Source organism: Lepidothrix coronata, unplaced genomic scaffold (genome assembly GCF_001604755.1).
Source record: "Lepidothrix coronata isolate B3197 unplaced genomic scaffold, Lepidothrix_coronata-1.0 Scaffold15, whole genome shotgun sequence".
In the NCBI taxonomy this organism is placed as follows: Eukaryota; Metazoa; Chordata; class Aves; order Passeriformes; family Pipridae; genus Lepidothrix; species Lepidothrix coronata.
Genome location: NW_016690195.1, coordinates 7,213,951 through 7,230,007, shown reverse-complemented (window position 1 = coordinate 7,230,007; position 16,057 = coordinate 7,213,951). Strand labels below are relative to the sequence as shown.

The window sequence follows — 16,057 nt, the reverse complement described above, 5'->3', positions numbered from 1 at the left end:
TGATACCATACAACTTGCTTGTGCTATGACATCCTCCTTCAGTGACTAAACTTACTTTTCCTAAACTCAATTAGGTTTTTGTATATTTGGTTACTGTAAATTGCCCAGGTAAAGACAGCCAGAGAGCAACAATGCAACATTTATAAACTACCTAGCATAAGGTAAAACAAGGTGAGGCACTGAGGCAAAAATGAAATGAAAAGAACTGTGAGATAGTTGTTGCCATAAGAATTCAGAAATTGAAGATTAAATTCTTTTATATAACTCTAAAAGGCATAGTAAGAAATACAAATTACAGAATGAATATCAATATGGTATAAGTTTTAGGATTATTTTTTTTTATTTTAGATTGTCCTAGGCTCTGAAATATTCTTCACTTGGGAATTACAACAACCTCTCCCCAACTGCCTACAGAATACAGCCATGTTAAAAAAGTGCTCGGAATCACTGCAGTCTAAATGAACAATTCCACTGTAACACATACATAGGCATATCTACACAGCCTTTGCATGGCAAGCAAGGTGCATCTGTCTGGGTTTCAGCCACCTGAGAAGCTGAACAACCATCCCATATGGCAGATACAGTACCTCAGGCTTCAAACTATACTGATTTGGTTGAATAGTTTCAGAACAGTGCGGGTGGAGGGATCTCTGTGACACTTGCAACTCTGTGCCCATGACAAAACTTTATGTAGTCTCCTGTGGTCTTTCTCAGTCCATGCACTATGTGTATTTACCTGCCAGCCACACCTGAGGTTTAATTGGTGCCCTCAAGAGCTGTACAGGAATTTACTGCAGCTAAAGCTCTAATCAAAGTCAAGTGGAATTTGATAAAGGCAAATAAACATGGCTGGTGCTATTAACTGTAGAGCTTTCCTAATCATCTGGTCTTTACCTGTTTTTCATTCGCTTCAGGTAACACTTTAGAAGTGTGTCTGGTGGGGGAATGTCAGATTTAACCATATTTATTGAAGTATATAGTCATCTTTCTGTTGATTTCACTTGGTTCCAGGTTGTGCTGTCCCATGGTAAAATTAGTGACTACCATTGTCTTTTCGCATGGTCCTTCAGCTCTCCAGTGCTGTTCTGTGTCTGCAGCTGATTTAAACAGATATTCTGAACAGCATATTGCATGTGAAGGGAATGTGTTGCAAACCCTGGACCGTTTACACTGTATTACATTGTATCGATGTTATTACACTGTTACAATTATGACTTTTTTTCCTTCACATATCCTCGAGGGTTTTTTGCTGTCCTCCTTCTTGCTGATTCCTTGCTTGTAGAAGAATTATATTCAGGAAATTCTAACTTACTTATGTTGAAACAAGTTTGCTCCTGTTAAAATAGCATATGACTTTAAAGCTCTAAATAGAAACATTCTGGTGTTACTAGCAAAGATGATACAACAAGTGATTGTTTAAATGCACTTAGAATCAAAATCAAATTCAGTATAAAAATCTACATTTAAAGTTCCCTTAGGACAGTCTTAAACTAATCAGTGGTTTTACTTTAGATAATCAAGTTCCTCTGTCCTTTTTTGACATGCAAATAATTTCAAAAGGGAGAAAAAAGCAAAATTATGTCATTCATTAAAAAATAGGTAAGAAACTGCAATGTAATTAGCTGTATTATCTTTAGTGAACAGTAGAGACCCTCAGTGAGGTAACTATTGCAAAGCTATTTGTCAAGAGAGAGCAATTAAGAACAGGAAAAGAAAAAACATGCTTTACCTTGTTTTCCTTTAGGGGAAAACAACCCCAAACTTCTCACACTTCCTCTTCTTTGCCTGTTTATAGTTTAACATCAGAATATGACAGTCTTTTCAGACTGATCCACAAAAAATGCAGAAATTAAAATAAATACTTCCGATAAGTTTTGATTGTTAGACAAATCGTTTCTGCCATTGTTGTAAACAAATGTGAATTTCAGCATAGTGACTTGCACTTGTATCTTGAGGTGCCAGATTTGTTGGAATCAAGGGATAACCACTTTTGTTGCTGAACTTCTACAAAGGAGAGACCTGTGTTTTGGGGAAGGGAAATTTATTTAATTCAATACCTGATGTCTTTCTTTGCTCTCTGAATGCTACATATTTGTGCAGTTAAATTGACACTTAGATACTAAGTTTTTCATTTTTTTTCCTTCACTGTACTGATATCGCCTAGTCCAGGTTTTTTTCTGTGATTTCCTTCACTCTGTAATTTCAACTGGAACAGATGTGTATATGTATATGTCAATATGTATGTAGGAAGACAAAAGTATACTCACCAGTTATTTCTTCTAGCCACTATTAGATCTACATCTAGACTATGCTTACTCATATATTCAGAGCAGTGTGAATAGAAAGTAGGAAAAACATACATTTTAAGAAAAATAAGCAAAGTATTATGAGGTAGAAGCTATGTATCTAAGTTACAGTTTTAGTTTATAAAACCTTTGGAAAACTATGTGCAACTAAAATAAACCATTATAAGATTCAATATAGATGAATTTTGGACAATGGAATTTCAGGCAACTTCGTATTGTTAAAATACATCATCTGTCCTAATATTTGGGGCCCTTGGAATGTATAGCCCTCCCTATTGCCACACACATGCTACATGCAGCACTTCTGAAATCAGTCTTGAGTCTTCAATACCAGAGCATTCTTGCTTGGCAAGAAGACAAAGTACATAGGCGTCGTTTTTCAAAGGGATAAATGTGTACAGACAAGCAGTCTGGGACTGGTACCATGAAGTAATAGAGGGAGATATCCAAACTGAGAGTGTAGGGATACCAGAAATATTTAATTACAAAGCTACTAAAGGAAGCAAATATTAGCCTCTATTGGGATATTACAGAGGTCTTTCAATGAGTGAGTACTCATGAAGATGTACGTATTGACAGTATTTTTCACTTTATGTTGGAAGAAATGGGATCATAGTGACTTGCAGTAGCTGTGAAAAAAATCTGAAAATATATGGATCAACCCTTTAAAAAAGACAAAATTAATTATTTATGTTCCTAAATTTCTAATGTCATATTTAGTGTGTGAAGAACATTAGTCTTCAGCATTAAGCTGAACGGAATGCAATGATACGACAAATACTGTTTTTACTGGAATATTAGAAAATAATTGTTTTGGATATTTAGACATGAAATGACAAATTTTATGTTTAGACAGTTTAGGGAGGACAAGTGCTACTCTTGATATAATAAATATCATAATAGAAAAAAATACTATTCCTGACTTAAAATCTGAGTAAAAATAAAGTAAATTTGAAATTTGTATATTTGATCCTTATTTGTTTCTCCTTGAGTGAATACTGATAAAGAGAGTCTAAACTTCTGTCAACCTTGTTTTTGGAAGAATTTGCAGAAATTATATTTAATGTGATTTATTTTGAATAAGTTATTAGTTAGTATTTATAAGTGGTAGAAATTCTGCCAATTAAAATCTTTAAAGACTTAAAGTCTTTAAAGACTCTAAAGTCTTAGTCCGTTCCTACTAAGCAGAACTCTCTGAAATATATTTACCCACAGTTTTTTAACAGGATTTCTATTTTCAATAATAAGCATTAATGTAATAGAAACTTATTGAACAGCATTGAAGTATATTCTAATCTTGGTGGTTTATGATTATGGAAAAAAGAGGACAAATAGGTTCATACATATCTTGTTTACAAAATTAAATCTAGGACAAAGAAAATTCTTACTTGGAAAGAGATTGAAACAACTGGGACAGCTTGCTTTAAAAACTGACATGAGAAATAATACAGAATAAAAATGCAAAAAAGTAGGATAGTGTAAAGAATTCAATTACGCTTATTTTCAGAGTACACGAACCAGGGGAAGTTCAACCAAATTACAATGTGGCAAATTTGAAAGGAAGTACTTTTCCAGCCTTCTTATCATTAGTGATTATGAGAATATCACTGAAGTCAAGAATCTGTGCGGAGCTGAATAAAAATTACAGTCTAGTTTGGCAATTGCTGTGTTGCCTGACAGATGACTATCTCAGTGTAAGAATTTGTAGCTTTAAATGGAACAGAGTTGGTAGTACAGTGTCACATGCAGTTTGAAAATAGATACTGCCTATCAGAGAAGACAAATGCAGTTACTTAGTGAATTATCTCCTCCCTTCCTCCCCCCCCCAAGTAGTGCACTTTTATATGTTCAAAATGAAAATACTCACAGAATAAACCAATGCACTTAAAAGTGTAAAACTTATTTTCTACTTTATTATCTAGAATCAGGAACAAAATGGTTTGGAGGGTTAGAAGTAGTAACTTACTCCCTACCCGGTTTCATAATGTTAAAAAGTTAATGAAAAATGCCAAGTATTCCTTTTAGATGAATCATAAAGTATTGCAACTGGAAAATTAGTTTTATTTTAGAAGGAGGGTGATTTTTAATTAGTGCTTTAAAATATAATATAATTTCATAAGAATAAATTGGCTTCTGTGGGTAATTCTTGGTGAGACAGCAGTAAGAGTAAAGGAAACAATTTTAGGCAGTAACAGTTAAAGACATTGGTAATCTTTATATTTTTTATTTCAAAAGACAGGACGTCTTTCTGTGACCTTTTTACAAAGCCCTAAGAGATACAGGATTATGAAAAACTTCATCTTCTTGGAGAAGTGGAAAATGAAAACACTATGTACAGGCAGAGTTTTCAAGTTAATATAATGTGATTCATATGATAACCAAAAACTATAGGATGATATTCTTACCTCTATTTTGACATGCTATGATAATAAATAATAAATTGAATGACCTTGAAAACAGTTAAAGGATTTAAAAGAAATCCGTTTGCACAAGTATGTGGGAATAGGTGCAGCATTGCCTTCTTTGTAGAGCTTGCAAGCACATTTGAGGCCAGGAGAGTTTTGCTTCAGCACAGAACACTTTGATAAAGCAGTGGTGAGAATATCAGCTCTTTAGGTGAGCTTTAAAGTGACCAAGATGAGAGAGGCCACATTCTTACTTTTGTGTTGTGTCATTGTACAAGGCAACGAAAGTCAAATCCAGAACCACAGAGTTCATTATGTAAGAGAAAGCAAGAAATAGCAATGACATCAGCAGCTAATATCTATATTTAACACATTCACATCAAAACCTGATTGGTACCTCAAATCTTGCAGATGAACTTATTGGGATGATATATTTTATTCATAGTGTATGTATATATGAATGTACAGAGAAATATATTTATGACTATGTTGGATTATGCCTTTTGGTAATTGTTACATAGTTTCATTTCATGGCTGGTGTCAGAAATCTAGTAGTATATCCCAGTTGTTGGCATGGGAGTTTGAGAATGTAATGAATCTCATGAACCATACTGCTTGTTTTGATAAGCATTTATACCTTTTTTCTTTAATTGAAACCTACTCTGACAGTTTGGGTATTTAAAGATGTTGTGCACACACTCATGAGCACATCAGGGGTGCTGAAGAATAGTTTAGTCACATGGAACTCAGGAAAAGAAATTGAAACAATACATACATACCTTTCTGTCATTTTCCTTACTTTGTAGATTAGGGAAATTTGATATGAATTCAAATACAGGTTTACATGATTTGTCTCTTCCATATTAGCATTAGGCTAGTAAGAGCTTTGAAGAGCTCAGGATGAGAGTGTGAAATATCTTTTGCTCACACTTGCACAAAATCTATCTTTTAGTATCCATTAATCAAAGGACTTCAGAAGTAAATGATTGAAAATGTAATCACGCTATTTATGATGCCGAAACATCAGTCAAAAGAGTACACAGTTACTATATGAGTACTAACTAGTAAAACTGAACTCTAATTAATGCCCTCAGAGATAAGATTAACAGCAGCTGTGAGTCATTTTGGATTCTCAGTGGTTTAAAGCTCTGCATTAGAGTAGAAGTCACCAGATCTGTGGTATTTTACATGGTTGAATGAACTAATCTTTTGCTCAGAAATCAGTTACCCACAGTATCTCATCACTTTTGCCTCATTATCTAAAAACTATTAAATCATTAAACAGATTCCTGGTCATGCTCAGGCTTATGCTTATTAGGATTTTCTCTTGTCTTGACTATTATTTTTCTTGCAAGTTTTGTTCAATTTGAATCTGATGTTCTTTCATGACTGTAGTACAGTTTTGTTTATTGTTTTGCATTTGTATACATCAAGTTCCTTTGCTTCCTGTTCCTATGTAATGAATTCCTTGCTGTCAATTTAACAAAGAAACTTATGAATATATCTATAGATGGAGATTAAGGAAAACCTCATGCTCATTTTCATCTTCTTTTGCATATGTGGGTTCATAAATAGACTAAGTCAGTAATGAATTTTCAGTGTTAAGAATTGTATAACATCCATGAAAACACTCTGTCTGTCCAAAACTGTCTTAATTTATGTGTTCTATATTCTCAAACAAAATGAAGCATTGATTTACAAAAACATTGTAAGTAATAAATATATATCTGCTCCAGAATTACAGAGTAGTTCCTGTGGCAATCCAGGAGTTCCACCAAAGGGTATCTTGTATGGTACAAGATTTGATGTTGGTGACAAAATCCGATACAGCTGTGTAACTGGATATATTTTGGATGGACACCCCCAGCTTACTTGCATAGCTAACTCTGTGAATACAGCATCGTGGGACTTCCCTGTTCCTATCTGTAGAGGTAAGAGAAATCCTACAGCAAAGTTCTTGAAAATATACATTAGTATGAAAAAATTTTAATCTCTGTATTAACTATTAACTTTTAAGCTATGATTAAAGAAAAGCCCTCTTGAATATTTTGATCTCTTGCTCACACACATGATGTATCTCATCATATATACTTCCTAATTTTTAAGTCAATATTCTATGAAAATTATATTTATCATCTATTTAAAGATATGTTATGTAATAAGAACTAGAAACGTAGTAATCAGTAGAATATAAATGTGTACAACATATTTACAACTATGAGAATGTCAATTAGGGATTTATTAGTACTTCCTAGGGACTGATATTTTGTCTAGCAGTAAGTTGGATATTGAACAAATAGAAATTTGAACCTGCCAGAACAATTGAACTACAGGGTCTTGCCTCATTGTCAGTCAGGTTTGATTATCTTAAGATTTCTATACAGGATATCCCTTGTATTCTAACAAATATAGGTCAAATCCTTTTTCATTGCTCATATTAGAAATATAGCAGTAGCAGGGAATCCTGTTTTACGGGTAAATCTTATTTTCTGAGACTATTAGATAGAAATAATGTTTACAGAGTAACAAAAGCAGCCATGCTGATAAAATGGTGACATTATCACTACTATACCCAACCAAATACAATAAAGATAGTATTGTGATGAAACATTTATGTCAGGCAAGCTTAAGATCAGTTTCTAGATTCTCAGGTTAATTTTACAGAATGCAACATTTATATTTGTTTAAAAACATTGATACAATCTTGCAGAGGCTATAAAAACATTCCAACTGAAATTACCATTCTGAAAAATTCAGTTTGGTTAAATATGGTTACCCACTACCACAAAAGAGGAGTATGAGAAATGTGTATCATTGGAAATACCCTGCTATCATTTCCTATTTTTGGCTTAGAGTTATTTAATATGTTTATCCATGGTCTTGAAGAAATTACAAACTTATTTTTAATTATACTATTTTCCATTAAAATTATGACTTCTGAATCTTCCCCTCCTACTTCCCAGAAAAATGCTAGCTGATAATGAAGGAGATAGACAATCGAGGCATAAAGCTAAATTTTGTTTCTGGAGATGATAATACAAAAGATTTTATGAGAATATGTTAACTTGCAAAAAACTTACATTTGTAACAAAGTAGAAGTCTAACAGGCTTCACTGCAGACCATTTTTCAAATTCTAGATCTGCCAATTTTGAAATGAGTTGACATAAAAAATTGCAGTCATAAATGAGGAATATGAGAGACTGGAACCTGATGCTTCCTCTCACCAGTCAGTCATCACAGTCACAATGTTACAGTTTTCTTCTGATACGATAATTTTTAGTAGATCTTTTGATATATTTTGTTTGGGTTTGGTTTTTTTCCAAGGGGACATGAAAATATACAGTGTATATTTTAAGTGGAATAATAAACTCCCAAAGTAGCCCTGTGGTTAAACAGGGATAAGCAAATGACTACCACATAAGAATATAAAAAACATATTCTTTTTTACTCATAATTAGAGAGGTCATTATCTGAACAGTGTCACTTTTTCAGGCAAAATAGAGTTAACAAATTGGAAATTATTCAGAAAAAGAGGAAAAAATTCTGATAGATTTAAAAATTGTCATTTTGTCTATAGACTGAAGGAACTCTAACTTTTCAGTGTATGTGAAAGAAAATGAAGAGATGGCTTGATTTACTGCAGAAACTCCTACAGAAGGCAAACATATTTTTGAGAAGACAATTCTCTAATCAATAGCAGTGAAGAGTTTAAGGGCTAAAAGCTTGATGAATAAAGAATAAACCCCCCCAAGGTACACACTTTAACAGTGGTGAACACGAATTACTGAAACAGAACCTAAGAATGTGACAGATTCTTGATTTCAGTCTTAACATAATGGCTTAAAGGCTTAATGCACCAAATTGCTGTTAAGGTATTTTTGGTCTATGTTCAATTAACAAAAAAATAAAAAAGAAAAACACCTAATTATTTTCAATAGTTCCTTCTATGAGTCTATGTTTGATATCAGAAGCATCCAACTTTACATTTAACACAGACCCTTGTGATTCCATTCTAATGAATCTCTCCTAATTTTGCCTAATGCAATTATCCAACACAGAATTCTGCAGAAGGTTGCTAAAGGTGATTACCCACTAATGAGCTTCTGATCTCTTTGTCACTGTTTGCCATGGAGACTCTCTTTGATTAAACACTCATCCTTAAAGATTTCCTCTGATAAATGTCTTATTGTGCCCTACCAATGGTCATTAAATCTAAAAAAGAGAATCCTGACACGAACAAATGGTGTATAGTTTTCAGATTTTGAGGGTATATGTGTAAGAATTAATGTTTTTCAACACTTAAGAACTTGATTATTGTTTTTTGGGTTGGTTTGCTTTTTTGTTGGTTTGTTTGTTTGTTTTGGGTTTTGTGGATTTTTTGTTTGTTTATTTTTTTGTTTTGTAGATAGGCAGGTCTCTCCAGATGTGCATATACTAGTTGTCCATTTTAATATAATTCATTGGATTGGTCAAATACAGAGTTTTTCACTGCCATGACCTAGGAAATACCATTGTTTTGTTAGGAAAAAAAAGCCCCAAGAAAAGAACAAAAGTGTATTTTATTCAACATTAAGTTGAGGTTTGTTTGTTTGTTTTTACCTTTAGAAATCAAAATTGTAAAGTTCTGAATTTACAGCATGCTTAGAAGTCAGCAGACTTAAGCTTATAGATGCCTGTAAATTATCTGTATATAAATATCATTGTCATCTGCCTCTTGTAATTCAGAACAAGTACATTTGGAGAGTATTTTTTTCCTTTTTTTTTTTTTTAATAGATCGTTCCTTTTCCCTTGCCTTCCCTTTGAGGGGGTCATGCTTGTGCCTCAGCAATGTAATTCTTACAGATTAATGTCGCAAAATGGGGAATTTTATCGGAAACAACAGTGTTTTGTATTTCCACAATCATACATACTGCTAAATGCTTTTCAAATGTTGTTATTATGTCATTAGTAACAACATCTCCTTTTTGGAGATGTGAATGCTGGGGGCAGCCTCAGCTGTGGTGACCATGAAAGTGTGCAGTTCAGTATCGGCTGAGGAGGGAGCAGGGCAGCAAGTAAGATTACAACTACGGTCTTCAGGAGAGCTGACTTTAGCCTCTTCAGGGATCTTCTTGGAAGAATCCCATGGGAACAGGCTCTGAAGGGAAGAGGGGTCCAAGAGAGTTGGATGGTATCCAAGGATCATTTCCTCCAGACTCAATAATAATGATGCATGTCAATGAGCAAGAAATTGGACAAAGAGAGAGATCTGCATGGATGAATAAAGAACTCCTCTCATTACTCCAGCATAAGCAGGAAGCACACAGTAGATTGGATGCATGGTCGGGCCACTTGATATGAATATAGAGAGTTGTCAGAGTAAGTAGAAATGAGACAAGGCAGGCCAAGGCCCATCCAGACTTAAATCTGGCCAACAATGTCAAGGACAAGAGGGGCTTCTTCACGTCATCATGGCTAGGCTTCGTGAACAAAGATTTGGGAAGGGCACTACCATGTTTGTTGCAAGCGAGTTGGTGGCTAAAAAGGCCAATACAAGACAGGCATGTCCGGTTGCAAAAGGCACAGCAGAAAGACTCTTTAGGAGGTATATTCTGCATTGCCTTTTCTCCTCGAGAGTGATCCTGGGTGCTTTCTCAAAAGCATCAGCAGCGTTATAGATGGTGTGTCTCCAGACCTCCCGATTGCAGGCGAGAGCAGACCAGTTATGTTGATCAATATGGCCAAGGCTGAGATGTTGTTTCAGGGAGTCCCTGTATCTTCTCTTTGGGGCTCCTCTCTTGCGGCAGCCGGTGGCAAGTTCACCATAGAGCAAGATCTTAGGGAGGCAGTGGTCCTTCATCCTTGAGACGTGCCCTGCCCAACACAGCTGTGTTCTCAGCAACATGGCCTCAATACTGGAACGGCAAACTTCTGTGTGCTCTGAAGCTCCCCTCTGCTCTGCCACGGGGGCGCAGTACCCGCTGGCAAGGCTTCCCCTCTCTCTCCTTTCTCCTGCTGGGGCCAGGGCGGGGGCTGGCTGCAGCTGCGCCCGGGGGCCGGGGTCATCAGAGGTCCGCAGGTGCGCCGCAGGGTCTTCTGGGGTCCCCAGAGCTCCGCGGTCGCGCCACGGGCGCTTCCCCTTCTTCACCTATATCAATAACAAAAGGAAAACAAAGGATAATGTGCATCCATTACTAAATGAAGGGGGGACCCTGGTAACAGAGGATGCAGAAAAGGCAGTTATTGAATGCCTTCTTTGCATCGGTCTTCACTGACAAACCAGTCCTCAGGGATCTCTGACCCAGGAGACTGGGGTAAAGGGATCTTGGAAGGAAGACTTTCCCTTGGTTAAGGAGGGTTGGGTTAAAGAACACCTAAGCAAACCTGACACCTACAAGTCCATGGACCTTCATGGGATGCATCTACAAGTAGTAGATGGCAAGAGGGAGTTGGCAAATTTCATAGCGAGGCCACTCACGATCATCTTTGAAAGATCGTGGTGATCAGGAAGGTGCCTGAGGACTGGAAGAAATCAAATGTCACCCTGATCTTCAAGAAAGGGCAAGAAGGAGGACCCAGGGAACTACTGGCCAGTCAGCCTCACCTCAATCCCTGGAAAGGAGATGGAGTTCCTCATTCTGGAGGCCCTGTCTATCCATATAAATGACAAGAAAGTGATCAGAAATAATCAGCATAGATTCACTAAAAATAAATCAAGCTTGACCAACCTGATGACCTTCTATGCTGAAACAACTACCTGGATCAATGAGGAGAGAGCAGTGGATATTGCCTATCTTGAATTCAGCAAGGCTCTCAACACGATCTCTCACAAAATCCTCGTAGACAAACTAAAGAAGTGTGGGCTGCATGAGTGGTCAGTGAGGTGAATTAAGAACTGGCTGAACGGCAGATCCCAGAGGGTCGTAATCCATGGCACAGGGTCTAGCAGGAGGCCTGTCACTAGTAGTGTCCCCCAAGGTTCAGTACTGGGCCAATATTCCTTAACTTACTCACCCATGACTTGGATGAAGAGGCAGAAGCTTCCTCAGCAAGCTTCCTGATGACACAAAGCTGGGAGGAGTGGCTGATACCCCAGAGGGCTGTGCACCCCTTCAGAGGGACCTCAACAGGTTGCAGAGGTGGGCACTCTGAAACTGTCTGAAATTCAACAAAGGCAAGTTCAGGGTCCTGCACCTGGGGTAGAATAACCCCACAGACTAGTACAGGCTGGAGGCTGACCTGCTGGGAAGCAGCTCTGCAGAGAAGGACCTGGGGTCCTGGTGGGCACAATTCTTCCTGCTTGAGCAGGGAGGTTGGACCAGACGACGCGCTCTGTTCCCTTCCATCCTTAACTCTTTTGTGATTCTGTGAATTATACTGTGCATAACCCATGACTAGTTTTTAAATAAAGCCTTCTTCCCTGACAAATAATTTTTGAAAAGGTTGTTTTCAATAGTGAAATATGCCAGCAGCTTTATTATATCACTTATTCCTGAGGTAATGTTGCAGCTTGCAGTTCCTCCATAATGCAACACGCTAGGAATAATTTGGTGAGGGTAATAAATAAGGTTCCATTTATATGTAATATTTTCATTCTATAAAGATTAAAACAATTCAACAGTGTCATAATCAGGGAAGTATTCTGACTTTTACATTTTTAAAGATTTTCCTATTACACAGTAAAATGGCTGTCATAAGAATCTCCATTCTAAAATTTACTGGATTTTTTTTGTAATTCTGAAATTTCAAGAGCAGAATATGGCTGTATTTGTGTTCTTAGAAGTTCTGTTAAAATATTTTCACTGTACATATTACACTGTACTATTACCTGTACATATAGCTACAAGATATTTTTCACTATAAAACTTCTGTTTGTATTTTTAACTTGAGGCCGTGTTTTTCTACTGGTCTAAACTGACATGCATTCTGATCAGAGAAATGCACAATCCTCTGACTATAAGTTCCTTTTTTCCATGGACAAAATGCTTTTCTACTTTTTTTTACTATTTATCTGGGAGGACATTGAGGGTTTTTTTCCATATTTTGTCATGACAGGAAAAATATTAGAGAGGTTGTTACTAAATTCCAAGTATGGGAATTCTGTAATTTCTCATTGATATATATATACACCTATGTATATATAAAGGTATGTTTATTGTTTATTTCTACCTATCTGCATATTTAATTTCTTCTTCTTCAGTGGATTTACTGCAAATGAACTGAACTGAGATATTTATAAGCTCATATTTTAAAATGTGATCTAACAGGTGTCAAACTTGAATTAGAATATTCAGCTCACTATTGAATTATTTTGCCATTTCCTCTATGAAGAACCCACTGAATTGGAAAATTTGTTAATTACAAGTCACTGGCTTAATTGTGTAACTACATAGATACATGACTATACATATTTCAACTACAGAAGGTAAATTTTAGGTCAAATAAAACAGAAAGTAACTTCAAATGAAATTAAAGTGTCTTGTAGACCTTCCAGTCCATTTTTCTTGAGTAGTTGTATCTGTTTATATACGGTCTGCAGTAGTATAGAATTTTGAAAAGAAAAAAAATTAATAAACTTCACATAACTACCAAGAGGTAATCATATAGCAATGTAAGCTTTCACAGACAGATAAATTTGTCTGCAGGTAGATTTTTGGTTTTAAGACATCATGGCAAATAGAACCTAGTAATATAAGCAGTAAATAAGATGACTCCCTTTGTATCTTTGTTGTAAGATGGTCTTTGTAGGCTGTGGAGAGAACAAAGCAGGAGATAAAGTCAAAGTATGCACTTGATTCCATGTAGTGCATTAACTACTGGAACTGACAATATACACAGAGGAATATAGAGTGCACTAACTTAAAAGCAGGAATAAATTACATCTCACAGGGAACGAGCAGCTTTTTGCCTGAAGCCAGTTCTTACATACAAACAGTTGTTACTGCTTATTCTTGGGAAAAACCCCAGTCAAGCTGTGTAAGTCTGGGTAAGAAACATGTTGGATTAGTTAAAAGAAGTCAAAAAGAAAAGAAAACAAAAAGAATATTGTAGAATGAGGTATTTATATATAAGCAATTATACATATGAGCAATTTTTCAGAGATTGTTCCACAGATCCTTTTTGGGACATTATACATCAGTGGCCTAGAATGGCCAAATTCTTATACGTGGTACATTCAAAAATGTAAATGGTCTACATATGGAAATGATGCTCTCTGAAATTAGAAATGTTAATTAAGACTGGGAGGAACGAGGAGGAAATTATGTAAAAGGTGTACCATTTTATTGAAATAGTAGTATTATATGAATGTTGGGTAGTTTCAAGTATCATACTGTGTCCTTTCAAGCAGGGCTCAGAAGATCTGCAAAATGATCCCTGGAATGTCTTTTTGAATGAAGAAAGTTACATTACCTTTTGTTGCTTTGAATTTTTGCAATAAAGAGACTTTGTGAGCTCTTTGTTTTAGCCATCTTTAAAATGTGTAATTTTTCAGACCAATAGAATCAAACTTCTGCCTTTATGAGAAGCATTGAAATTGCTCTCTAGTGTACCCTACCATACTTGTCTTTTCTTATTACATTAGTGTTGTTCTCAGGATAGTATCTGGTACTCATTACTGGGGACATTTCACATACATGCACAGTGTGCTTATGTGAACGAATATACCTGATCTTGAAGAATAGCAAATCCCCACGTGAATGCGTGAACAGATCCATGGATTTCTTATTGTTCTAAGTAGTGGTGAAACTTTACTGAATTATGTGAAGCTAATCTAAGTCACTGTTGATGTGTTATAAATCAGGAAATTGGTACAGAAATATAAATGTTTTTCATTATAGAATGATCATATATTCCTAACACTAATGCTAAAATACACTAGTTTTACTGTACTAATAATAACAGTATTAACATTACTGATATATATAGAACTCACTGAAAATATACCAGCAACAATAATGATCTAACACTGTATGCATTCCTTAATGAAACAACATCATTCATGTGAGTTCCAATAGGTTTTAATATGTTAGATTAATATCTAAAACATGCGCTGCTTTATTTTGATAATGATGGTTAAATAACTAACTTCTTATGATGGGTCGAGAACTACTCACATGTGAAAACTTACAGTGTGCAATGATGTGCTAATGTAGTAGTGATGATACTTGAAAAAATTACTAATTTTCAGAAAGCAAACAGTATGGAAACCTTTTTAACAAAAAAGAATTAAATTTTATTAACTTCACTTTTTAATCAAGATTAAGTTTTCAAAATATCAAATATTTTAAAATGTTTTTCTCACTTGTCTTTTTTTAAAAAATGTATATATCTTCATCAGAATATTCATCAGAACATTAGAATCATACTTCCATTTGGTTTACATAGTTTGGCTTTGCATATCTTTATGTGATTCAGGAATTCCTGTCAGTAGTGAAGGGAGTTGTGCTAATTAGAAACTTACAGTAACAGTGGGCTAACCCTCAGTTGGTGTGATATAGTCCAGAATAAAAAGGTATTTGGATCAAAGTAATTAACATTCATCAGTGCAGTAACCAGGTTAATTTTGAAAACAGGCCTCTTAAATTACATCTCCAAACAGAATACAGAGGACTGGGGAAAGGAGTAGAAATTAACTGTCTCTAAATAAATTAAATTCTGTTTAGAAGAAGAAAGATAGTATATATAATTATTCCAGAAAGGGAATGTTTGCAGGCAGTTGTAGTTTATACCAATCTAAGAATTACAAAAGATTGTTATAACAATTGATAAAGGCGATGAAGAGGAAAAAAGAAAGATCAGATTTTAAATTCAAAAAATCTAACCCAGAACCAAACAAAATAAAACTTAAATACCAATTTGTCCAGTCCTGTCTTGTGTTCAGTCTGGGAATTAGGACTTCTTACACAAGCAGGTGAAAGTTAGTCGGGATGGATAGTGAAAGGCTTGAAACACTGCTTTTATCTCCTGTTTTCTTAAAAATTTTCTTAAGCAAGGACAAAGGACATATAAGTTAATGATGTATAGACCATATTAACATATGCAGCTGAAATTATGATGCAAAATTTTGACTGAGGACAACGTAACAATAAGAATTATGCCTGCAACTATAAGAGGTGAAGGATCAAGATGAATAAATGGGAAGGAAGAACCTGGAAAAGTAAAATAATAGCTTAAGATAATGTTTGTCATCAAAGCCCAATAATAGAGGTTTTAAGTACAGCATATAATTTAAAATTAATTTCTAATAAAGTTTATTTTTTAGAAACATCTAAAGACTAATTTAAAAGTGTGGGTGTTAAGTGTATAACTAGCTCAATTCCAGTTTGGGCTAATAAATTCTCCCTTTAGCATCTTATATTCTTCT

At 35.2% G+C, this 16,057-nt stretch overlaps 1 protein-coding gene across 4 annotated transcripts in view; it reads left to right on the top strand.

Annotated features, from left to right (window-relative positions):
* Positions 1-16,057, top strand: part of CSMD3 (CUB and Sushi multiple domains 3) — a 618,429-nt gene that overhangs the window by 141,736 nt on the left and 460,636 nt on the right. For all 4 annotated transcript variants that reach the window (XM_017806514.1, XM_017806517.1, XM_017806516.1 and 1 more), the window contains exon 4: positions 6,448-6,642. In XM_017806514.1, the coding sequence (XP_017662003.1) occupies positions 6,448-6,642 (195 nt within the window). The remainder of the gene's footprint in view (positions 1-6,447; positions 6,643-16,057) is intronic.